Genomic DNA, 26180 nt, shown 5'->3' with positions numbered 1-26180 from the left:
ACTTGGCACGTACTTCAATGAGCCATACTGGAGCAGACAGTTAAAGTAGGCTTTTTTGCTCCTCAAAAACAGAAGAAGAAAGGGTTTGTTGCAAAACATTCCAGTACTATCAGAACCCCTTCTCCCAACCACCCCCAAATCTTATTAAAAAGAACATGCATAGTTATTATAGCGATTCCATGTTGTCATAATTATATCCTGAAAAGAGTGTGAAATGTGCTTTTCCACATAATTTACTCTTTTCCTGTGATTCATGAAACCTCTTTTCACATGAATAATTGGTCACTTCTTGTTTATGTATCACCATGGTACATAGCTCCTAGCAGGCCAAGAAAAAAAGACACAAAGCTAAGATTTAATCATTACATCCACATACAAACTACTCCTCCCTCCCCCCCCGCAAACTCCTTTTTACCTCCATCCATAAAAAGAAGGCACAGATTTTTTGATGGAGGAAATGTTTCCTAAAAAAGATCCTGACAGTTTTACCTTTCTTAGCATTCATTAGCAATTTTTTTTGCTTCATGCTTGTTTTGTGCTTCACATTTTCCAGTGTAAAGAAAACAACCAAAAAGTCCCTTACAAACAAACTGAGACGATGGAGAAGGAGGAATGTTCTGAGTGCACGGCTGCTGGGAATGGCAGCTTTCCAAACACCAATTTGTTTATTTCTCAGGGGAGATAGATACAGTCAAAATAATGCTTATCAATAGTCACCTGAATTAGAAAGCACCTCAGTATGTTCTCAGAATAGTGTTTCAACTTCTAAACACTTTAGTGACACTTTATTTTTACAGTGCAGTAAACTGAGGCACAAATTAATTTGTTTACACGGACTACTCAGTGAGTCACTGCTCAAGCGACTCTGCAGTCAAGCTTTGATTTGCAAAACTCCTCCTCCGCCTCCAACTACAGCTTCCTAAATGGACTGCATGATTAGCTCAATGTGACATCTGTGACAGATGGATGTGTATCTCTGTACGTGTGTGTGTGTGTGTATATTTGTGCTTCCTGCCTTTAAAGCTGAGGGACACCCTGTGAAGTATTTTGACAGTAGATGAAAAAAAATCAGACAATTATATTTCTGCTTGACAGCGTTGTACCATGGCAATCAAAAAAAAAAGTCAGAAAACAGAAGTCAGCAGGAACACTTAAGAACATAGGAAACAACATGTTGGCTTAAGACCAGCTGTCAATCTAGCCCAGTAGGCTGTGTGATTCTGCAGAATCAATGCAAAAACTGAATGCAAAAGAAAAAGAAACGAAAATGTTTGTTATTGGGAATACATGAGGACATTAATCTCCTTTTTACCACAAACCCAAAGCAACATCAGGTTTTAAGACGGGGGGGGAAAGCTGAGTGGTTTTTACCTCATATAGACATGAGTCAAAACCAAAGCCTCAAAATCTGATCTTATTAAAAAAGGAGGGTGAGCTGTGAGGTTTTTGTTTTCCTTTTTTTTGGCAGCAAGGTAGAGACAGGAGGGAGTGAAACTTTGGCAAGTGATGGGGGTTAGGACATGGGACGAGAGAAGAGGACAAAGGAGAGAGAAAAACAACTGCTTGGAGTCTAATCTTCTGATGCAAACACACCTTAGCAGCACTGGCTGGAAAGCAGACTCAGAAGTGGAAAGAATTTCTGGATCCAGATCAAGACAGCAGAAATATCTTAATCTTTGCTGGGCCATAATCTCCTGAGAAGGCTTGTGAGAATTTGATCCTGTCATTCCCAAACTAGAATCTTAAAACTGATTTGGACCAGAACTACAGTTGGTTTGAAAATGTTATTACTTCTTCCTGTGGAAAAAAAAAAAAAAAGAAACAAAAATGGAAAAAAATTCAGCCAAACCCAAAGTGCATGGACTCATTACAAGCTCAGGAAATCAACTCTATTTAAATCTCTTTCAGCACCACTCTCCAACTCTAATAGTGCATGTGTGGAAGCAAATATTACACAGAAGTTCATCCTCCCCTCCTGGTCCCCCGCCTCCCTGCCCCCGCCCCAACCCTAGCTCTACATCTGAATGGTCACTATTTGTTTTTTCTTTCTGATTAGTCTTGTCAAGACTTCCTTTCACTAACTGCCATTTTCATTCTTTTCAGCATTACTCATTCCGATATCTCTGTTTGTGATCTTCATTATCGCACCCTTGCACTCTTGTGTTTAGTTCAGTCCCTGCTTTGCTGACTTCTCTGGTGCCAGCTCCCAATGCTACTCATTCCTCTCTTATCAGCTGCTTTGCTATTCCTTTATTCTCGCATTCAGTATTTTAGCCTTCAGGATGGAGTACCTCAGTACTAGTTGAGTTCACCCAACTTTCTGTTTGCCATTCTCTCACACTGCTGGGACTCTCATAAGCAAACGCATGCTTAGGAAGGAAGGACTTCCTCCGTCCTGAGAGCAGTCTCTCCTCACCCCTGGCACTGCACACCAACCTCTTCCTCTAGACTATGCTCTTTCTCCCTCTTCCCCCCATTCTTATGCTTCTAGCTCTTGCTGACAATGTAACAACGTTGTGAGGTGAGGAAAGACCTATGGGAGACTCGCATTGGGTTTCCGCCCCATTGACATGACTGGAGCAGGTATCCACTCAGATTTAAGTTGTCACTGAGGCTCCAATGTCAGTGCCTGTCTGGTGGGTTGACCTTGGCCAGCTGCTAGATGCCCACCTAGCTGCTCACTCACTCTCCTTCCTTAGCAGGATGGGGAGAGACAAATAAGATGAAAAAGCTCATGGGTAGAGGTAAATACAGGGAGATCATCTTACCATCAACAGGCAAAACAGACTCGACTTGGGGAAAATAAATTTAATTTATTGCCAATTAAAATCAAGTTGGATGATGAGAAACAAAGACAAAAATTAAAACAACTTCTTCCCCCCCCAGCTTTTTTCCCCAGGCTCAACTTCACCCCTTCATTCCCAACTCCTCTACCCCTTCCCTACCAAGCAGTGCAGGAGGATGGGGAACAGCAGGTTATTTGGTCAGTCCATAACAGCTCCTCTCTGCTGCTCCTTCTCCCTCACACTGTTCCCCTGCTCCAGTGTGGGTCCTCTCCATGGGCTGCAGTCCTTCAGGAGAAATCTGCTCCAGTGTGGGCTCTCCACCGGCCTCAGTTCCTTCAGGAAATATCCACCTGCTCCGGCATGGGGTCCTCCAAGGGCTGCAGTGTGGGTATCTGCTCCTGCATGGGCCTCTCCATGGGCTGCAGGGGAATCTCTGCTCTGGTGCCTGGAGCTCCTCCTCCCCCTCTTTCTTCTGACCTTGGGGCCTGCAGGGTTATTTCTGACACTTCTTTTCCTTACTCCTCACTGCCCGTGCAGCGTTTTGTCCTTTCTTAACTATGTTTTCCCCGAGGCACCACCATCTTGGCTGAGGGGCTCAGCTGTGCCTTGTGGTGGGTCCGTTGGAGCCAGCTGGAACCGTCTGTGTCTGGCATGGAGCAGCCCCTGCACAGCCCCCTCCTCACAGAGGCCGCCCCTGCAGCCCCCTTCACCAAAACCTTGGCACCAACACCCAATACAGTATGCATTTACTATTATTCTATTATTACAAAGCCCTAAGTTCCAGCATCTGGAAGTTCACCTTTTTTCTGAATCACCAGCTATATCTTCCGCAAGTGGATTCACTGATCTATTTCTCTGCATGTTGCCAAAAGAATTCAGGAGAATTTGCAGAATTGAGGAGAATTTGTAGAATTGCAAAATATTGAGGGCTTTTTGTTTGTTTGTTTGAAAGCCTATCAGCACATTTCTTATCTTGGCTACAACTGTCTAACCTTGCTATTTTTATTTCACATTTATTGCAAACAGTTTTGGCCTGTGCCATTTGCTTGGTCTTAGACTGTCTTTATGTCTAGGCAGATTTTTTTCTTGGATGCCCTTCATTTCTCTTTACTGCTTGATTTTACTTTCTTGTGGGAAATAAATACAGTTTTCACTAGCCCTGAAAGTACACCCTGTACGTTGATAACTCAAGACCACTCTTTGCAATCATCGCTTTTTGCCTTGCTTACCAGGTAACCCTTAGGCACTGAATTCACTTTGAAATGAGTGGACCTCATACGTGTGCAAAATTCACATGGCTCAGAATTACCACACTGGTCCATAGCCTGATCTGGAAGTGGTGAAGGCAGGGGGACACCCCTGTCTTTCCCAGGGGACACTGAAAGCCTGATTGTTCTGAGCAAGTTTATCTAGGTTTTTTTAATCTCCCTGTAAGATCGCTAATGATGATGGGCCGTTTGCTCCACCTTCCTTCTGCTCTCTGCAATGCTGCTTCCCTTGGGAAACACAGAGCAGCAGAGCTTTTTGACATGACAATAAAAATTACTTTCCATCACGGCCATTTATTCATTTGCAAATGCCTTACATGTCAGACATCATAGGGTTGGAAAAAAGAGTCTCCGTACTTAATATTATTAACTCAGTCTTGTTCCAGTATTAAATCCTTATTTATTTACAGTACTAAATGGGAACTTCTTACAATGCTGATGGCTACTTACACACGGCTACTCCCCTGGTGATTTTATCATAGGTTTTAAAATATTTGATGTTTTCCTTAACACCTTACCTCCTGGGATCCTGTAAATCTTACATCTCATAAAGGGGAAAAAGGCTTTCTAGCACTTGCATTTCTAGGGGAAAGCTTGAATGTTAAGGATTTCAAAACTGTAAGGCACACTAAAAAAGCAAAATTATGTATTATTAAAATGACTTAAAAACACTCTATGACTTTCAAAAATATCTGAAGATCTTGGAATATTTGATGATAATGTTTGACTGTTTAGGATTTTATAGCATTGTCAAGCACGTACATATTGGGGCACTAGTTTACTGGCCATTTAATGAGAGGCAAACACAAGGGTCGAAAGTAGTCAATTCCTCAAACATGTCAGAAGAACTGCATGCATCACCTCTCTACCAAAGCTGAACCAAAGGTGAATGATAAGTGATGCCATTTCTCCAAGATATGCTGATACATGCTAGAAAAAAAGTGACCAAAGCTTGGTAGTGATGACAACAACTGATACTTAGCTCATTTGCAGGTATACACGAGTACCTTGTTAGCATGCTGCTCCCTGTTTGTAGGAGTCTGGGACAATACGGCATGGGAAAGCATGAAGGGAGGAGAACTGGGTTATATAGGGATTGCATTATATCTGCCTATGCAAAGGTGCGTGAAGGCCCTTGTTCTGCTTACTCTTATGAGTCAGGCTAAAACTGATCCTCAGGACTTCCATGAGGAAAGGAATGAGACTACTTCACTATCTCCTCTGTGTGAACCTGGAAGTGGTTGGGTTATTTGTTCTTTTTAACAAGTACTCGTTTCACATGCTTTAGAGGCAATCAAACTTGCCTTTGAAATGAAACAAATCCCTAAATTGAGGAGGAGGAGGATGAAAACCAGTCTTCTGAGTAAGTTCGTCTCATCAGCCAATTTAAGTGCTAAGGGCACTGGACTCTTGCTTGAAGACATGCAGTAAGATACATACAATACCTTTCATTAAAAGAATGCTGAAAGTCTTGCTGTACTAGCAATCTCCTCCTCTATGCAAAAACATATCAGCAGTTTCCACTAATGAAACAGAAAATAAAATTCAAGATCTTTTCATACAGTCAGTTTCCTTTCAGTATAGTATCTGAAGTGTCTTTAATACAATACACAACAGGCAGCTATGTAAAATTCAACATTAAAAGGCCAATACAGTAGCACAGCATGTCAGGAACCACTGCTGAGCATAAGATGTATTGTCACTGTGAAAGCATGACAAAACATTTCCCTCCAAGACTCAGAACATATTATAATCTATGTAAATGGGGGAGTTCTCCCTGCAAATTTTCAGTAGGCTGACAGATTTGGTGAGAGAAATTGGCAGGATGATGTCTTTGGAGATGGAAGCACCATGTTCCCAGCTGGACTCCAGGCTGGAATGCTTTTTAGTGTTTCTCTCTTTCCTTGTCAGAGAGTTCTTTTTGAGGCTGGTATAGCTGATTTTCCCTCAAAGATCCATCATCAAGAACGCAAAGCATTAGCTAGAAACAATGAGCAAAATCCTGGCCTCGTTGATTAACAGTAGGAGTAAAACTGACTAACAAATTTTGACTTGCAAGTCAGCAAAGAATACATCTGTTCTGGCTGATTTCTGGACTCTTTCATAATAATAGTATTTTTCAGAGCACTATAAAAAACATTACTGACCAACAGGCTTTCTTAATTAATAAAACCAAGCAAATTTGGCACCCCAGTTTTGTCTTCTTTAAAGGAAAACAGTACCCATTTCACCGAGCTCAACAACACGTACGTCTAGAAAGTGTGAATCAACTCTCACTATAATGTAGAAAATCTTTTTTAAAGTTGTGAATTGACATTTCTGAGCTTTGTCCTGGAGGCAGACATAATTAAATTATTCATGACACCAACAGTATACAAGGCACATAAAAGACTTTAATACACTTACCGGCTTGATTTATTGAAGCTTAACCAACAGGAAAAATATGATTAAAACATCTAATTGGTACAAACAATTGTGCCATATGACTACTCTGTGAAAACCAGCATGCACGTCTGGATGCTTATGCATCAGAATAGGTATTAACATTTGGCCCCAACATACAATAAACCGATCAACCATCCATTTGGATCCTTCTTAAATACAGTGGAGGATGACCTCATCATCCTGTCCTTCAACTCACTTGTTCTTTTAAGAACTTATTGAAGAAAAATTGTCTCGAAAGCTATGCATACACATTATGACTATGATATTTATATTACATATTGATATAATCAAATTGAGTGCAATTTGATGCTGATCCTGCTTGTAGTTATTTGTATTCTTCTGAGTAGTCTTGTCATACGTGAACTGTGTAACTATCAGTCTTTTGTAGACCTTCTCCACTGCTGTCTTGAGCTTATAGGAATTTTTATTCCAATCTCTGCAAATGAAAAATTATTTCGTCCGTGACCTAAACACATTTCTTATTCCCAAGAAGATGAATAGATGATATATTATCTTTGAACACAATATCTGGACCCCTTTCCATTTTGTTTGGCAGACATTTAAAGACTTCCTCATTGTGTATATAACTTTGTTTTTAATGTTAGTGTAACAATCAAGCAAGAATATGTTCATCATCCTGATACAGTAGTACCCCCAGCGAGCACCGTTCCTCCAGAGAAGCTCCCAAAACATTCTGTCCAGGATGCCCAGGAATCTCTATTGACATTTGTCAGACTAAGGTATTTGAGTCTCAACATGTCAGCCTTGCAACCCCTTTAAGCTTTTCAAAGCATAAACTTTTATTTTATTTTATTTTATTTTATTTTATTTTGAGGTTTTGGATGTCCTTCCGAAGTACAGATTCTCATGTAGTACTATTTTCTGAGACATGAGACCTTCTGGTTAAATTGAGTAGATCCTGACAGAAACCACTGTTAAGCTTGAGAAGTTCTGAGTCCTGAAAGCAATTACTCTTTAAACTGCACAGGAAATATGTGAATCTTCACCTTTCTTTAATCTTGACTCATTTTGCTGTTTACATCTGAGAAGTTTGTAGGTTCAGATGAGTACTTTCTAAAGGATTCAGAACCTCCGGTCTGCACTTCTCATTTGAACCTGTCATCCCTCTCTATTCTGTGAAATCACATCTTTTCTTTCTCTTAATACACCACAAAGTTCACGTTATAAAAGAATACCTCTTTGTCTCTTCTTCCTCACCAAGTCCCTCTCAATTCATAAACCACAATACTATTATTTTGGTTTTTCTACATCTAGAGAACTTCTGTTCTTTCAAATATACTTGCCCTCACTACCAAAAGAGTATGGAGAAAGTAAATTCCACCTAGCTTACAACTCCTCCTTTTGTTCCACCATCACACTCATAAACATTTAAGAAAACACTGTTCCTTCTGCCCTAGGGCAAGGAACATGTGAAAAATAGGCAAAAAAGCCTTAAAGACACAAGAGTTGGAAAATGGTATATGGACAGTTTTCTGAAGTAATCATGCTTTCCAATGTCACCATTATTGTTTCAAACAAACCAAATGCAGTTCTGTTGAATTCAGGCAACCGCTGAAATCCTTGGCTGCTGACACTCCAGGGTAGATTTTGACTCATTCTAACAATAGTCCATAAAAAAAGCAAGATGCTCTCATTTGTACAATTCTTTGACCCTGACAAACTTACTAAAAGTCATCCAGCTTTTTATCAAACTACTATCCAGCTGTAAACTTCATCAGTCAGTTGAATTTGCAGGGGAGAGAGCGTTTCATAATGACCCTATTTTCTTTGTCAAGTAAAACTAGTAGTCAAAGGGATATATAACAAATAGTTATATTTGTTATATTTGCACCTTACATTTACCTTCATGTTTACACTACTGTCAAGCCTAATACTAAAATGGACTGATTTATAACTGTGATAGTGATTTTGTTGACATAACTGAATGTGTTTTTTCTAGGCATTTCAGTAGGGCATACTACAGAGTCGCTATTAGTGCCGATGTACCAAGGGAGAAGCAACTTATTCCAAGAAGAATATGAAAATACGTTCTTCTTAGCAATAGTATAGTAATAATGAGACACATGTATCCCCACACCAAGGTCTCAGCCAACAGTTTATCCCCCACCATGAACATAACAAATGCTGACATTTTCTTCAAAGAACTGATCATGAGATCTGCTCTTGAAATAACTTCTCGGTACATTTCCAGAACCGTACAAAGACAAAGCAGTGTGCGTTATATTCATTGTAGTTGCAATTGCAAAAAATGTGAGGAAGGATGAAATTTTGAGCTGGAAATAACCAACAGCAGAATTCCTGCTGACTTTCTGAGAGCCAGAACTTCACAATCACTCTCTAAATATGTAATCTATGGTCACAATAAAAGAGCGGGATGTTTAAGTAATGGAATTTTTAAAATTATTGCCACAAAAATAGAGACTGGCCATGTACCATCACAACCAGCTATCTTTCAGAAAACTTATGTAGCGAGATTGATGTGAAGTCTTAACTGATGCCCTAATTTGGTAGTAGTACAAGAACGGAAACATCCTTCAAAGGTCACTCAGCAAAACCAATTCTGTTTCTCCCTTGGCTAAAGGACCTCCTACCATTATACTGTATAGCGGATCAGTTAAGGCAAGCTTCTTTTTAAACTCAGAGAGGTGCAATTCCCTTTGGCTTTTGTGAGAAGACATAATATTTTAACTTGAAGGAAGAGAATGAATGTCAATGGCTTGCCATCTGATGGTGATCTATATCTATTGATACAGATCTATTATCAAATCTGAAAAAAAAAAAAAAGATAAATTTGTAGCATTTTGTTGATAATTGTATTTTTAGGACATGTGTATTAATAAACACCTCATTTTTTTACTAGTGTTCACTGTCAAACTGTTTAAAAACGCCATCTGAAAAAAGTAGAATAGTCTGAGTGTTTATTCAATAATACTTTCTTTGTGTATCATATTTTCCATGCCGGACAATGGTAAGCATCTAAAAAATGCTGGTTTTGTAAGTCTGAAATGTGAGGAATTACAGGCAATATAAACAAATGTGAAACTTTGATGCATATTAAAATTGTTATAATTACACAGCATGTAAGATGTGGACAAAGTACTGATACCACATCTATCACAGGAAATTATTGTTATTATTGTTGTTATTATCACAGGATAATAATAACAATAATCATCATAATCATCACAGGAACGTCGTATCACTGCAAGGTGATACAAGAAGTTTAAAATACACACTATACAATAAAAAAGATCAATCAAAAAAATTAATCATCTATATCTTGTGTTGTTAAATACTGTGCTGTCACCAGCACCTACAGCTGACTCTCACCACTTTCAGGACATTACTATAGGTCTTTATAATGTAATGCGAGCAATGCTTCCCACAGAAATGTAAACACCACAACCTACCATGTGGCATGTGGCAAACGTGTGTCTGTGGCAAATGGCATAAAGCAAGACTGGCCCTTTGCTCCACGTATGAGGGAGCTTGATGAGGGCATTTTTAGCTACTACATCACCATGGCAAGTGAACTCCTTAGGTAATGTCTACAATGAGAAGTCTACACACCTCAGTGCCTTCCTTTAGCTAACGAAGCATACATTTTCAAAGGCAAATACAAAACTTGAGCCAAAGAGAGTGCAACTCAGGTGGTTTCCCCATCATGTTCAACTGTTCAAACATGACCCTAACTCAGCCGCAGTATTATTAGTTTTATGTGGGCTTAAAAATTAATAAAGAAATCTGTGCTTAAGCTATACTAGCAGGTAAGCCATCAATTCTTGAAGCCTTAAAAGAACAATATTCTTGGACAGATCAGAGAAAAGAACACTTTTTTTTTGGTCAGTTCCTGCAAGCACACTGAATTGAATTGAAGGCCCAAATTATACCCATGTAAAAAATGTTTTCCAGACCAATGTTTCTTTGGCACATTTACAATCCATTGCTGAAAAAGGAATGTCACATGCTATAAAATCTTTCTAGACAGTATTCAGAATAGCCATGTAAAATTTTTAAAACAATCTTGTCCACAGGCTAGTCACTCCTGCAACAGAGCTTACAGTACCTAAACTAGTTGAAGCAAACTATGTATTTCAGGTAGCTCAGTGGAGGCTGCAACGCAGCTGGGGAAGCAGGAAGATGTAAATGGCCAGTGAGACCATGCTGTGCTCTATGCTTTAACACCTACCCATCTGGCATCAAGAAAGCTAACTAGCTGTAAACTAGATTGGGTATGCCCAATCTAGCTCATTTTACATTTGCACTAAGTCCATTTGATAACTGCACTGACACTATACATGATCTGAAAGTGAGCATAAATTATATCTGTCCCCTTGATGAACAATTTTTATCAGAGGCTATTTCCTGCTAGGAAACAAGATGAAATTTTATCACACATTCCCTCCATTCAAGGGGTGGGGAAAAACCTGTAAGCTCAAATACGTGGGCATAAAAAATACACAGTGGAAGAGGAGGGTCTAGAGTGCTATAATGGAGTTTCAGTGTCAACAGGAATTAGGCTCTTTAAGGTCATGTCTACAAGGACAATTTCAGACAGTCAGGAATTAACATTGCCATTTACTGAGCTGGCAGGACATGAGGCAACTTTTGATCAGACGCCAATATAAAGATGCACAAAAATCTCAAAACACTAATGCAATCTCAGCCTCTGGAATGACTACTGCTTTTTTTTTGTTCTGCCTTCTTATGATGGAGTGAAGGAATTCAATGCTTCAAAGAATTCAAGTGTCATTTGTCAATGAAATTCTTTGAGCAAGGCAAAAATTAAAATATTCCCATATCTTAACTATAGACAGCATACAAAAAGTGTGTGGCAAATGATTTCTTCTTTGTTAATGACTTGTACAGACATAGTCTCGGAGCTAATCTAGAATTCTGTAATGGAAGCAGATAGGGAGCCAACAGAAACATACAGAAATATAGCACAAATGTGTAGGACTGTATGATATCACAATATTCAGTATTAACTTAGTAAACTATTAGTTACAAATCCCACTGTTCCAATCTTCTCTGTTCTAGATCATCAGGTTGAAGTATTAAAATAGAACAGGCCTGACTGACACCAATGAAAGACACCATTATATACATTGGATCTACTGCTATCCTGTCTTTTAGGTAACTTTCAATACACACAAAACACACCTTTACAAGACAAGGTTTATGGTTTATTTCCAATATAAAGTATAAAATCATGTATATATAACATGTATATTACATGAGCTTTGGTGATGGTCTAGACTGCAGACTCACCAGCTCGACCATTTTAGTTCTTGCATTTCGATTCTAAGGATTAGTTCTAGGGCTTCTTGTTCCTCCCATTACGTATCAGTCTTGCCAAAATTGTACACTAGCAGCCATGCCTCAGGGGCAGACAAAGTTCTACCCTGTAGGCCTTGAACATGTTATTTTCTCTTATATGTCATTCTTCAGTCTGTATGTAGGAATGAAAAAATAAAATAAAATTGTGTTGTCACCTTCTAGGAGCTAGACTGGGTTTTGCAAAATTCTCCCTGCCTTCCCTCCTCCTAAATTTCCACAAACTGTATTCTTGTATGGTTAGGCAGAAATAATGAAAAATAAAATTAAGCTTTAAAACTTTGGATGCAATGTGGAGAAGATGGAGGTTATTGCATACTCCAAAGCTTGCATACTGGACAGGTCTTTTTCTGCCGGATAACTAAATTTCTTCTCTGAAACTTGGAGTTCCGAATGTAATCCAAGCTCCCAATCTGGTCTTGTATGTCTGTGGTCTAATTCTGCAGTTTTGCTTGCAGGGTAGAGAGAAAGATTAAAGGACTAAAACTGTCAAAGGTAAGAAGAAAATACCTGCAGGTCTCTGTGACAATCACAATATTCAAGAGCTGAGATTAAACAACACATGATGTTCTAATGGGAAAGACACACCATAGTTGCCAGTGAAATCTTGCTGACCCCAATCATAAGCTTCTCTAACAAGTGCTTTCACCTATTGTTGCAAGTCAGAATACAAAACTTTAGTGGGAGAATGTTGATATACTGCTAAGGCTCTGGCTTTGATGGGGAACACTTTGAATTCTTTAGTAAAAAGGAATACTATTCCATGTAGAGGCCTAGAAGTAAAAACAAGAATGTTGAAGTTCATCTAGGAATCTGCTCATACAACATTTCCACAATTAAACATAGATTGTGAGACAGCACTAGACAATCAATTTCATTTTACACTGCTTCTACTTTCCAAAAAAACCCACGTGGACATCTGTGCCATCTTTGGTGCAGTTGACAGAGACAAGAATTTCACTGGCTTAGGAACAATAAATAAGTAGGCGACTCATTAACACTAAAGTATTTTTCTGTCTGCCAGAAGAAATGGAAACTGATCAGTCAATCAAGAGATATCAAAAAGAAGACTGGATTTTCATGCATTTGTAGTGTGAGGTATCATCTAGTAAAACCAGCATTATTTACTTCTTCAGTGAACCTTTTCATACAGAAGACAACACCTTTGGTTTTGAATACAAAAATGAAGCACAGAAAAAGATTTAAATAAAAACCTAAACTCTCTGCAATACATATTTCATACTGCCAAATACATATGCAACCATTTGGTGTTTCCTTATTGCTATAAAAAAGCAATTTTTGAAAAGTGACTGCTGATGCAAAAAAACAGCCAAACAAAAAAACCCCAAACCACCACTGAATAACAAGAACCACACTAAACAATGTCCATAAGTCCCCCATTGAATCACAAGCTCACCATAAGAGATATCATTCTCAGTTTATTTACATTCCTAAGCATGAACATTTATTTTCCCGTATTTCATTCAGAACTCTTTTATAACTAAGGCCTCAAATCTACAATCAATAGAGTGTAGGCACAGAAATTCCCCTCCATGCTGCCGTTAGCAAGACTAGAAAGACCTACAACTTGATCCAAAGTCCAATAATGTCAGCGGGGAGTTTTTTTACTTCCTTCAACGGGTTTAGAAAGGGCATCTGAGGTCAGCAAGCTGCACTCCTCATTCTGTCAGAAATTCCACTGAGGCAGTGCAGTATCAGTCTCCACATAATTACATACATCTTCTTCCTGAAACTGAGGTCAGTCACATTAATCGTACTTTCATGAGAAAATGACTTTTGGAATCAAAATAGCTTTGTAAAACAGAAATAAAATACATACTATACATCGGTTATGGCAATGTTTTGCACTACTCTAAAAAGATGCACTGTTTAGTTTTTAAACTTTTCTATTACTAGAGCTGGAGTTGTTTATAAATGAGTAAAGAAATGCCTGTCAACACTCTTATGTTTCAGTACTGATTCTTCTGTTATACATCAAAAGTAGTAAGAAAAAGTAAGCTCCTCAGGCTCACCTGAGGCAACACACTTGGGCATATGCTTTGGAAATAGAGATGAATTTGTATCTGTATTCAATTAAATGTTTTTCTCCATGTTTTAAAATACCAAAAATACTGATAAATTACATCAACACACGATGCCAAATTTAAAACAGACATAACAGGGAAACATTTTCTTCATTGCTGCAGTTATCTAGAACTTCAATCATGGGCTACTAGAAAATATAATGAAAGAAAAATCATAAACAAAAGCAATTTTTTCCAGGGTTTTTCTTCCCTCCCATATTTGCAATCTGATAATAGTAGTAAAATAAATAAATAAATAAAAGAACATCATCCACAAATACTTCTATCAAGCATAGTTTCAGATCAATCTTGAATCAATGATACAATCCCAAACGATTAGAGTATATTTGTCATTTGCTGGATTGAGATTTGCAGCTTCACAAATTACACTGTATCAGTGGTATTGAGAATGCCAGTCTCTCTGTTTTCCTCTGTAGTGGTTGGCTCTTCCTTTAATAAAACGCCTAACTGTTTCTGTGCACATGAGAGGAAAAGTTCCAAACTATACAGATTTCTCTGACGGACAACTTGATCAAGCTGTTGAAATAAAAAAAAAGATAGATCAACTTTAAGCAAACCTGGAAATAAATGCCAGGGTTTGTCAGCAAAAATTCAACCATATTCAACAACAAAAATTCAACAACCAAATGCGACAACAACAAAAAACCCTAAGTATCTTCTATGCGTGCACTTTAGTAACAACTTTTTAATGAAGTATTTGAGTTTCTTCAGAATAAAATGTACATAAGGCTAAAAGTAACTTCCCAACAGCTGTCAAATTCTACATGAGAATTTGAAAAAGCTAAACAGCCTAGCTGCCACACTAGATAAATCCCCACAGCATTTTAAAACTGTTGCTGTTGCTTTTTTAAGATACTGCTTCTGCTTTAAAATAAACACTACATACAACTTCATATTCAAAAATTCAAAATCTACTGTTAATTTAAACGGCAGCATGTTTAAATAGTTCCCAGGAAAAGTGGTAATATTTTCTGCCTACTTTGTTTATTCCAATGTTTTATTGGAGTCCCCTACTGTCAAACAATGCAAACTATATATGTACTTGCAGTAAAGTCAATGGCCCTTTCTTCCCCACCAAAAAAGATAAGAACACAATAATAAGACTTGGTAGGTTATGTCATATAAATGACATAAAAAATACCATTTACCAAAAAGTATTTGAATGTTCTTAATGTCGTAACATTAACAAATAAAATGCACTGCAGAATTCCTTTCATTTGGATTTTAAAGTTCAAATGTCGAACAAATAATACCACAACTTAGAGATGTTTTCAACTTGACTATCCTTTAATCAGCCACAAATTCAACTAAATACATATATAACAATGACATAGGGTGCGACTGAAAGGTAATGGTACAAGGCTAATAGGACATAATTTACGCCACTCAAGAGAAAGGAAGTAATGGAATTTGGAAGAAGTCCAGCTCCACACTTCTGTCAAACGGTTGTGCACAATGACGCGAACTCTGCAACACCAACAAAATGCTAATGTGAGGCCACATGGCCCTAGAAGGCTAGAGCAACTAGTCTAGCAGACTGGTGGCAATCATTTGCAAATGGCCATATTTTAAAAAAAAAAATATCGTGGCTCATGTATCTAGCACTCACAGCTTTAATTATAGCTTTCAACAAAAAATGTGATCCTATGGTACCTCTCTGCACATATATGCTCATCATTCAGCAGTCCAGTTAGCTGCTCTAACAACCACTTGAATGGACATTTTGTTTTATAACAGATATACTTTTTAAAAAATATTAATACAGAAAGCAAGGCAAACTTAGTGATACCTTCCCACTTCACTTTGAAAATGCACTCAGGGTATAGCTGCAGCGCTGTGAGTGAATACACAAAGGGAAACATTTTTATGACCCTGTGCTTTGCTGCTCTTTCAGTTCCTCTAACATGCAAAACCAGGCTCTGGTAGTTTGAATATTTTGGCATTTTGTTTCAACAGAGATGAATGTGTCAAATCTAGTCACAAGCAGAATACACACATTTTCTAGAAGCCACACAATCATAAAACTCTCCTTCAGTAATACGTCTGCTTGTACTTCTACTTCTCCTGCAAATTTCCAGCTGTTGTGCAAATTTTTGCATCTCTTAGCAAAAGCAGACATTAGTGCTCCATGCATAGCCTGATGTGAACCTAGCCCACTGATTTACAACAGATTTTAAAGCAGATCTAGTTCAAATAAATTTCAGAAAAGTCTGCTCTTGATATATTTAAGTAACAGCTGCTACTGACAAAAAAATGGAAGACTTGGAAACAGCAAACTAAGCTCTAAAGAAGCTGTATCTAGAAAAGACAGTCTGGAACAAATGAACAATGTAAACACACTGCTGTGATGGTGCATTTCTTCTGATTTGAAAGGTATCTTGCCTCCTTCTTCTTCTCTGGTCCAAAATATAAAGAACATTTTGCACAGGGAAGCTTGCAGATGTTTTTGTGCTTGTGACCCATATTTCTCTGGGGAATGGGCAGATATAGTGCAATTCACATAAAATCATCTGTTACGTCTTAAGAAAGAACATGAGAAACCTCTTTCTCTAAACATATTATGTCATCAAATTCTGTTGCTTCTGGTAGATATATCAGTTGGAGGAGCTTAGCATGAAACTGATTTTCAATGGTTTCCTTTTATTGCATATTATATCATCTATACTCCTAGATAGTTCTTTATTGAGCTTTGAGCCAGAGCTTTGGCTAAACTCTCCATTTTCTTTTCTTGCAGCCTTTCCTTGCAGATTCTGCTTTAAAGAGATCAAAGTAGCTCGCCAGATATGTGTTCTGATATGCTGCTGTTAACTTTCCTTACCAAGGCAGGAATCTCAAATTGTATACGGTTAAATTTATTTCACCAGGTACTAATGTAAATGTTTAATGTCTGTAGTGATTGGCTGCAATACGAACAAAACAGAATTTCTTCAGGCTTGAGAAAGATTTTAAAAGTCTCAAATGAATTAGGTACACATTTGAGGCATCTTTGTTGAACTCAAGTGGTTAGCTGGTAGTCTCCCTTTGTGCATAAGAAAAATTTATTGCTTGTTAAAAGGTTATGTAAATTCAATAACATAAAAATTCAGAATTCAGTTGCCCCTAGTCTGCTCAGTTTATGTATAAGCTTTGCCTTGAGCAGTACATTTTAAAACTCTTCCATGCTACAGTAAATGACAAAACACTCTGAAAAGACTTGGGATCTTCACGTAACACAAACCGAAAAGCAGCAAAATGATGCTGGCTTTGAAAATGGTACATTTGAATGTATTCAGAAGGAGAACATTCCCATTAATGGAGAAATTGACTGGGAAATAGAACCAACTCCAGTGAAGCTTTGTTATATAATATCTTGTTTAATGAAGTGTTAGCAATGGGCACATTTTTTTGAACAGCGCCTCAACATTGCTGTGCTTCTGCTTGCATAACATACAATGAGATGTGAAAATATGTAAGTAAGGCATTTTAAATCTTGTTTTTCTAAACAGTCTTCCCTCTATATTTTTAGGTCCTGTTCACTTCATGGAATGATCTCATTATTTAAACAACCATAAATGGATATCTGGCAAATTAAAACGGAATGTGACTCATATGCAAATGTAATCAGTATGAATAATGTATTAGGGATGGAGCATTCACACAACCAAACCAACCCAACTATTCTAATTCTATAGATACTGAAAAATGCACCATGTTGATCCAGATCTATCACACGAGAAGGCAATTTTCTACATCACACCATCACTGTTATTACTAATCAATGTTTCTCTTCCGCCATGTGAAATCTATCCAGTTCAAAGTTCCCAGTTCTGTACATTGTGTCCTATTGACACAACTGAAATTAGCTCAAAGTTTTAATGTTCCTGAACTTCATGATTTTAAGTTACTCAACAGTATCTTTTAAACTCTGTACAGACTTTTTTTTTTTTTTAAGAACTAGAGTTGCCTCTCTATGTACTTGTATTCAACCTACTGAGGAACTGGCTATGTGAGACTTGGAAAAGCAGTTCCTGAACTCCATAGGGTCTATACCACTCCTGAAATTCCCACAATCATTGAGAGCCATTCATTTTCCAAAAATGAGCTGATTCTTGCAGGACATTCTAACACATTCACTGCTGTTTTTTCCCTTCTGTTTAAACCTTCGGTCCACTTTTGAGGTCTCAGTGTGATTCCACCATCCTTCTGGCCAAAGATGACTGGACGAGACTCCCTGTGGGGTCCCGCCTCAGTCATATCCCTAGACCACCCAGAATGATGTGCCTTTGAGCCACGCAAGGCATGCCCTGAAGGGAGGCACAGGCCTCAGCAGAACTCCTATCACTGGATGTAAGAATTTGACTTTGGAAATAAAAAGAAAGTCTCACACATAACTCTACAGAATACTGCCACCAGATGACTGCTTTCATCCCAGGCTGCTCTATTTTACTTTAAGTCAATCCACCTTCCCCTGTATCACTTCATAAACCCATAGCTCAAACCAAAGTTAATAATTATTCTTAGCTTTTATCATACAGCTCCAATTTTCTGTAAAATGGAATGAAAGTCTATATGGCCGATGCCTAAAGTAGAAAATAGTTTCTTACACAAATAACTGAGCATGCACATCCTCCATATTTTCCCCTTGTAATATCTACCTGCTAATGGATATATTTTCATGGCATATGTGCTTAGCTTCCTCTATTAAATATTCTCCAACCCGTTAAACATTTCAAATTGCTGGAAGAGAAACCCAGTCAGAACTCTATAAATAACTACTACATGTCAGAATTATATTATCCATTACTAGTAACTAATAAAATATCCTATGGAAAATATAATTTTAGGTTTAGCACTGAAGATTTAAGGATGAAATTCTGATCTCACCATAGTAAAGATATGTTTCGTTATTAATCTCACTGTGGCCTGAAGTTCACCCAGAAAAGTAAAGAAAGCAAAATTGATGTTACATATGGCTCTTCAATTTTCCCTTTTGTATAAACATTAAGATGTTTGAAAGTGTATTTTTCAAAACTATTTCTCAGACAATACTGTTTTCCAATACCAAATATATTTGTAGCTGTAGAAAATGGTAGCTACCTTTATAAATACATATTGAACAATTTACCTGTACTTCAAATGATAATCTGATGATTAATGTATTCAAATGCAGTTCAGCTCACTATTCTGGCTCTGTAATACTAACACGAGTAAAAGTTGCAATCTTCTTTTTATCATGAGATTCAACAAATACAATGACCAGAGATTAAAAAAGAGCAAAGATGTTGAGTAAAAAGTTTTTAATTTTACTTTCATTACTGGTATTTTTCATAGTTGATCACACTGTAACATAAATAAAAAATAATCATACCATTATAATTTAAGGATGATGATCTTAGAGGTCTTTTCCAACCTTAATGATTCTAGTGAAGCAGAGCAGTTTCCCTTAAAAACCGTAAAATCAGAAATCAGCTTTTGAGTCCTGCTGATTTCTTATGAAACTCATGCAAAGAAGTACATCAAGAAAATAGTCTAGCAGAGTGATATATATATATATATTTATATTCATCCATAAAGGGGGTGGTAGGTGGGGGAAGACTTCAAATCCTGAAAAGTATCCTTGTCACTCAAAGAAAATCATGTTCATGCAAAGACAGGAAATTTCAAATGCAAAATGAATGTTTTGGGGAATTGAAAACACAGAGACTGATGTGTAAAGAGAATGCGTTCTGAAGATTGAGTTTGGCAGGTCTAGATTAGCGAGGCTGATATAAAGGCTTTCCATTTATTTAGCGTTTACAAGTAGCTGCTTGTTAGCTGTTTAATAGGATTCATTGCCAAGGTAATTCTTTGAAGTTGAATATTGATTAGTGTCCTGGTTTCGGCAGGGATAGAGTTAATTTCCTTTCTAGTAGCTGGTACAGTGTTTTGGATTTAGGATGAGAACAAAGTTGATAACGCACCGGTGTTTTAGTTGTTGCTAGGTAATGCTTACACTAGCCAAGGACTTTTCAGCTTCCCATGCTCTACTGACTGAGAAGGCTGGAGGTGCACAAGAAGCTGGGAGGGGGCACAGCCAAACTGGCCAAAGGGACATTCCATACCATGTGACGTCATGCTCAGTACATAAACGGGGGAAAGCTGGCCGGGGGAGCTGCTGCTCGGGGACTGGCTGGGCATTGGTCGGCGGGTGGTGAGCAATTGTACTGTGCATCACTTGTTTTGTGTATTATTATTATTATTATCATTTTATTTCAATTATTAAACTGTTTTTATCTCAACCCACGAGTTTTTTTTTTAACTTGTGCTCTTCCAATTCTCTCCCCCATCCCACCGGGTGGGGGGGAGCGAGCGAGCGGCTGCGTGGTGCTTAGTTGCCGACTGAAATTAAACCACGACAGTCCTTTTTGGCGCCCAACGTGGGGCACGAAGGGTTTGAGATAATAACAGGTTAACCGGAGTGTATTAAAGAACTTATATCTGTTAGTAGTTGTGGGTCACAATGTTGGTTTCTCTGTTCTCGATATTGATTTGTATAATCTGCATCGCGCTTTTTTTCCTGCTGTACATGTTAAAGATTGGTGTTGGGTTTTGCAGTTTGCTGTGGTCTGCAGTGAATAGTAATGTCTCGCTTGTGAGGTTTGTTTTTAGAACATTGACCTTGACGTTAGTGTGGTATGTAAACTTCGCAATGAAGCCGTTACTGTACCACGGAGACCATTTCGTGGAGACAACTAGCAATTGCAGTAACTTTTCTGAGAGTTTTTTTATGGAGGAAATACAGAATGGCAGGGTCACTACCTTCTTCTATGATGTTTCCTCCTTCATTACAGTAACTTTTCAGTATTTTGAACATCCTTGGGCAGTTAAGATACTTCTATTAATACTTCTTGGGAATATTGTTTTGGTTTTGTCTAAAGTTGGTAATCAATTTAAGAATATCATCCAGAGATCTGCCCCAAGGCTGAATAATTATGAGTGGCAGGGTGTGTGGGACAAGATGGGCAAGTACCTAGGCCAATGGGCACCCCCAGTGTTTTGGAACTTCACCCCTGAGCAAATGCAGAATCCTGAAAAGTTAGTAGAATATTTGGAAAAAGTATGCTGTCACCCTGGCAACTCTAGAGAGATGCAACTCATTGCAACGTGCTGGGGCCTGGCCCATGCCTACCAAGCCCTGTTCAACACCATTCAGTACCCTCAAAGGGAAGAGAAGGTCTCTGGCTCTGACAGTAAAACGACACGCACTGCGGCCACTCAGACCCGGGCAACACGCACTACGGCCACTCAGACCCCGGTGACACGCTCTGCGGCCACTCAGACTCCGGTGACATGCACTTGCACTGCGGCCACTCCAACCCCGGCGACATGCACTGCGGCCACTCCAACCCCGGCGACAGGCCCTGCGGCCACTCAGACTCCGGTGACATGCACTTGCACTGCGGCCACTCCAACCCCGGCAACAGGCCCTGTGGCCACTCAGACTCCAGTGACATGCACTTGCACTGCGGCCACTCCAACCCCGGTGACATGTACTGCGGCCACTCCAACCCCAGCGACATGCACTGCGGCCACTCCAACCCCGGCAACAGGCCCTGCGGCCACTCAGACTCCGGTGACATGCACTTGCACTGCGGCCACTCCAACCCCAGCAACAAGCCCTGTGGCTGAACCAAAGAACCAGCCTGTGCCGGTATCAGTCGCCCCTGTACACAAGAAGAAATTTTGGAAGTGGAAGTCGGCTCGTTTAGTAAGGGAGGAAGAAGCTTCTTCTAAAAGGGAACCGGAGGAAGAACTGTACGACTACCCTGGAGAAGGGCCATCACGAGAACAGGAGGAGGAGAGCCGGCCGCTGACCGGGGAGGAGGAAGAGGAAGAACTCATAAACGAGGCAGTGACCACCCGATCTCTATCCCTGAGTGAGCTGCGAGATATACGGAAAGATTTCAGCCGTCGTCCAGGTGAGCATATTGTCACCTGGCTGCTCCGATGCTGGGATAATGGGGCCAGTAGCCTGGAATTAGAGGGTAGGGAAGCCAAGCAGCTGGGATCCCTTTCTAGGGAAGGGGGCATTGACAAAGCAATTGGAAAAGGGACACGTATCCTCAGCCTTTGGAGGCGACTCTTGTCAAGCGTGAAGGAAAGGTATCCCTTTAAGGAAGATGTCATATGTTGCCCAAGCAAATGGGCCACCATGGAGAAGGGTATCCAGTTTCTGAGAGAATTAGCTGTGCTGGAGGTGATTTATGGTGACCTAAGCAATGAACAGCTATGCAAAGATCCAGACGAAGTCAAGTGCACACGACCCATGTGGCGGAAGTTTATAAGGAGCTCACCATCGTCATACGCCAATTCATTGGCAGTGATAACCTGGAAAGATGGAGAGGAACAAACAGTGGATGAATTGGCTAGTCAACTCCGGCAATATGAGGAAAGTCTTTCTTCCTCCATCGTCTCGGCTGTGGAGAAACTGTCCGAAAAACTGTCCCGGGAGATCCAACAACTCAGAGAGGATAGGTCCTACTCCTCACCTGTACGGACCAGTATCTCGGCTATTAGAAGTAAGCGTTCTTTTGCTCAAGAGAGAGAATATAAAGGGTACACACACGGGGCACCCTATGGTTTTATCTGCGTGACCACGGAGAGGACATCAGGAAGTGGGATGGGAAACCTACCGCAGCCCTAGGGGCACGGGTATGCGAATTGCAAGGGAAAACAATCACAGAAAGAGGTTCTTCCAGGAAAATTGCTGCTCCAGTTTCCAGCGGGCAGTTCCCCAGACAGAGTAGAAGTGCTGATTTTACTCTTGATCTTAATGAAGAAACTTCTGACTCGTACGTACAAGAAATGAGAAATGAGTACTGTGATGAGGATTAGAGGGGCCCTGCCTCCAGCCAGGGGGAGGAAAGGGACAACCGGGTTTACTGGACTGTGTGGATTCGGTGGCCTGGCACATCAGACCCACAGGAGTATAAGGCTCTAGTGGACACCGGTGTACAGTGTACCCTAATGCCATCAAGCTATATAGGGACAGAACCCATCTGTATTTCTGGGGTGACGGGGGGATCCCAACAGCTAACTGTATTGGAAGCCGAAGTGAGTCTAATTGGGAATGGGTGGCAGAAGCACCCCATTGTGACTGGCCCAGATGCTCCGTGCATCCTTGGCATAGACTGCCTCAGGAGAGGGTATTTCAAGGACCCAAAAGGGTACCGGTGGGCTTTTGGTATAGCTGCCTTGGAGATGGAGGAGATTAAACAGCTGTCCACCTTGCCTGGTCTCTCGGAGGACCCCTCTGTTGTGGGGTTGCTGAAGGTCGAAGACCAACAAGTGCCGATCGCTACCACCACAGTGCACCGGCGGCAATATCGCACCAACCGAGACTCCCTGATTCCCATTCATGAGCTGATTCGTCGACTGGAGAGCCAAGGAGTGATCAGCAAGACCCGCTCACCCTTTAACAGTCCCATATGGCCAGTGCGGAAGTCTAATGGAGAGTGGAGACTAACAGTAGACTATCGTGGCCTAAATGAAGTCACGCCACCGCTGAGTGCTGCCGTGCCAGACATGCTACAACTTCAATACGAATTGGAATCAAAGGCAGCCAAGTGGTATGCCACAGTTGATATTGCTAATGCGTTTTTCTCAATCCCTTTGGCAGCGGAGTGCAGGCCACAATTTGCTTTCACTTGGAGGGGTGTTCAGTACACCTGGAACCGACTGCCCCAGGGGTGGAAACACAGCCCTACCATTTGCCATGGACTAATCCAGACTGCACTAGAACAGGGTGGAGCTCCAGAACACCTGCAATACATTGATGACATCATCATGTGGGGCAACACAGCAGGAGAAGTTTTTGAAAAAGGGAAGGAAATAGTCCAAATCCTTATGAAGGCCGGTTTTGCCATAAAACAAAGTAAGGTCAAGGGACCTGCACAGGAAATCCAATTTTTAGGAATAAAATGGCAAGATGGACGTCGTCAGATCCCAATGGATGTGATCAACAAAATAACAGCCATGTCTCCACCAACTAGCAAAAAGGAAACACAAGCTTTCTTAGGCGTCGTGGGTTTTTGGAGAATGCACATTCCAAATTACAGTCTGATTGTAAACCCTCTCTATCAAGTGACCCGGAAGAAGAACGATTTCAAATGGGGCCCTGAGCAACGACAAGCTTTTGAACAAATTAAACGGGAGATAGTTCATGCAGTAGCCCTGGGGCCAGTCCGGGCAGGGCAAGAGGTAAAAAATGTACTCTATACCGCAGCCGGGGAGAATGGCCCTACCTGGAGCCTCTGGCAGAAAGCACCAGGGGAGACTCGAGGTCGACCCCTAGGGTTTTGGAGTCGGGGATACAGAGGATCCGAGGCCCGCTATACTCCAACTGAAAAAGAGATATTAGCAGCATATGAAGGGGTTCGAGCTGCTTCAGAAGTGATCGGCACTGAAGCACAGCTCCTCCTGGCACCCCGACTGCCAGTGCTGGGCTGGATGTTCAGAGGGAGGGTCCCCTGTACACATCATGCAACTGATGCTACGTGGAGTAAGTGGGTCGCACTGATCACACAACGGGCTCGAATAGGAAACCCCAGTCACCCAGGAATCCTGGAAGTGATCATGGATTGGCCAGAGGGCAAAGATTTTGGAATATTGCCAGAGGAGGAGGTAACGCGCGCTGAAGAGGCCCCAATGTATAATGAACTACCAGAAAATGAGAAGCAATATGCCCTGTTCACTGATGGGTCCTGTCGCCTTGTGGGAAAGCATTGGAGGTGGAAAGCTGCTGTATGGAGTCCTATACGACAAGTTGTAGAAACTGCTGAAGGAGAAGATGAATCGAGCCAATTTGCAGAAGTAAAGGCCATCCAGCTGGCTTTAGACATTGCTGGCCGAGAAAAGTGGCCAGTGCTCTATCTCTATACTGACTCATGGATGGTGGCAAATGCCCTGTGGGGGCGGTTGCAGCAATGGAAGCAGAGCAACTGGCAGCGCAGAGGCAAACCCATCTGGGCTGCCGCATTGTGGCAAGATATTGCTGCCCGGGTGGAGAACCTGGTTGTAAAAGTCCGTCACGTAGATGCTCACGTACCCAAGAGTCGGGCCACTGAAGAACATCAAAATAACCAGCAGGTGGATCAGGCTGCTAAGATTGAAGTGGCTCAGGTGGATCTGGACTGGCAACATAAGGGTGAATTATTTCTAGCTCGGTGGGCCCATGACACCTCAGGCCACCAAGGAAGAGATGCAACATATAGATGGGCTCGTGATCGAGGGGTGGACTTGACCATGGACACTATAGCCCAGGTTATCCATGAATGCGAAACACGCGCTGCAATCAAGCAAGCCAAGCGGTTAAAGCCTTTTTGGTATGGAGGACGATGGTTGAAATATAAATATGGGGAGGCCTGGCAGATCGATTATATCACACTCCCACAAACCCGCCAAGGCAAGCACCACGTGCTTACAATGGTGGAGGCAACCACCGGATGGCTGGAAACATATCCCGTGCCCCATGTCACTGCCCAGAACACTATTCTGGGCCTTGAAAAACAAGTCCTATGGCGACATGGCACCCCAGAAAGAATTGAGTCAGACAACGGGACTCATTTCCGAAACAACCTCATAGACACCTGGGCCAAAGAGCACGGCATTGAGTGGGTGTATCACATCCCCTATCATGCACCAGCCTCTGGGAAAATCGAACGATACAATGGACTGTTAAAGACTACGCTGAGAGCAATGGGTGGTGGGACGTTCAAACATTGGGATACGCATTTAGCAAAGGCCACCTGGTTAGTCAACACTCGGGGATCTGCCAATCGAGCAGGCCCTGCCCAGTCAGAACTTTTACGTATTGTAGATGGGAATAAAGTCCCTGTAATGCACATAAAAAATATGCTGGGGAAGACAGTCTGGGTTATTGCTGCCTCGGGCAGAGGCAGACCCATCCATGGGATTGCTTTTGCTCAAGGACCTGGGTGCACTTGGTGGATAATGCGGAAGGATGGGGAAGTCCGATGTGTACCTCAAGAGGATTTGATTTTGGGTGAGAATAGCCAGTGATCTGAATTATGTGATGTTAAGTACTAATTATAGTTATAATAGTTATACTAATAATACACAGATATACTAATCATACTAATAATATTATATGCCATACTAATGTTATTACAATAAGAATCACCCAATGAAGAATAACTTCAGTGAAACCAAGCAAAGCACAGTGATGATGGTACCAGAAC

The 26180-nt window shown here is 40.6% G+C and overlaps 1 protein-coding gene across 6 annotated transcripts in view; it reads right to left on the bottom strand.

Moving 5' to 3' along the window:
- Window positions 1–13278: 13278 nt before the first annotated feature.
- CCDC91 (coiled-coil domain containing 91) overlaps window positions 13279–26180 on the bottom strand; it is a 165617-nt gene continuing 152715 nt past the window's right edge. For all 6 annotated transcript variants that reach the window (XM_076344980.1, XM_076345026.1, XM_076345018.1 and 3 more), the window contains one exon: window positions 13279–14478. In XM_076344980.1, the coding sequence (XP_076201095.1) occupies window positions 14326–14478 (153 nt within the window). In that variant the 3' untranslated portion in view covers window positions 13279–14325. The remainder of the gene's footprint in view (window positions 14479–26180) is intronic.

This window comes from Aptenodytes patagonicus, chromosome 1 (genome assembly GCF_965638725.1).
Source record: "Aptenodytes patagonicus chromosome 1, bAptPat1.pri.cur, whole genome shotgun sequence".
NCBI lineage: Eukaryota > Metazoa > Chordata > Aves > Sphenisciformes > Spheniscidae > Aptenodytes > Aptenodytes patagonicus.
The sequence above is the reverse complement of the archived record's forward strand: the minus strand, read 5'-3'. Positions and strand labels throughout refer to the sequence as shown.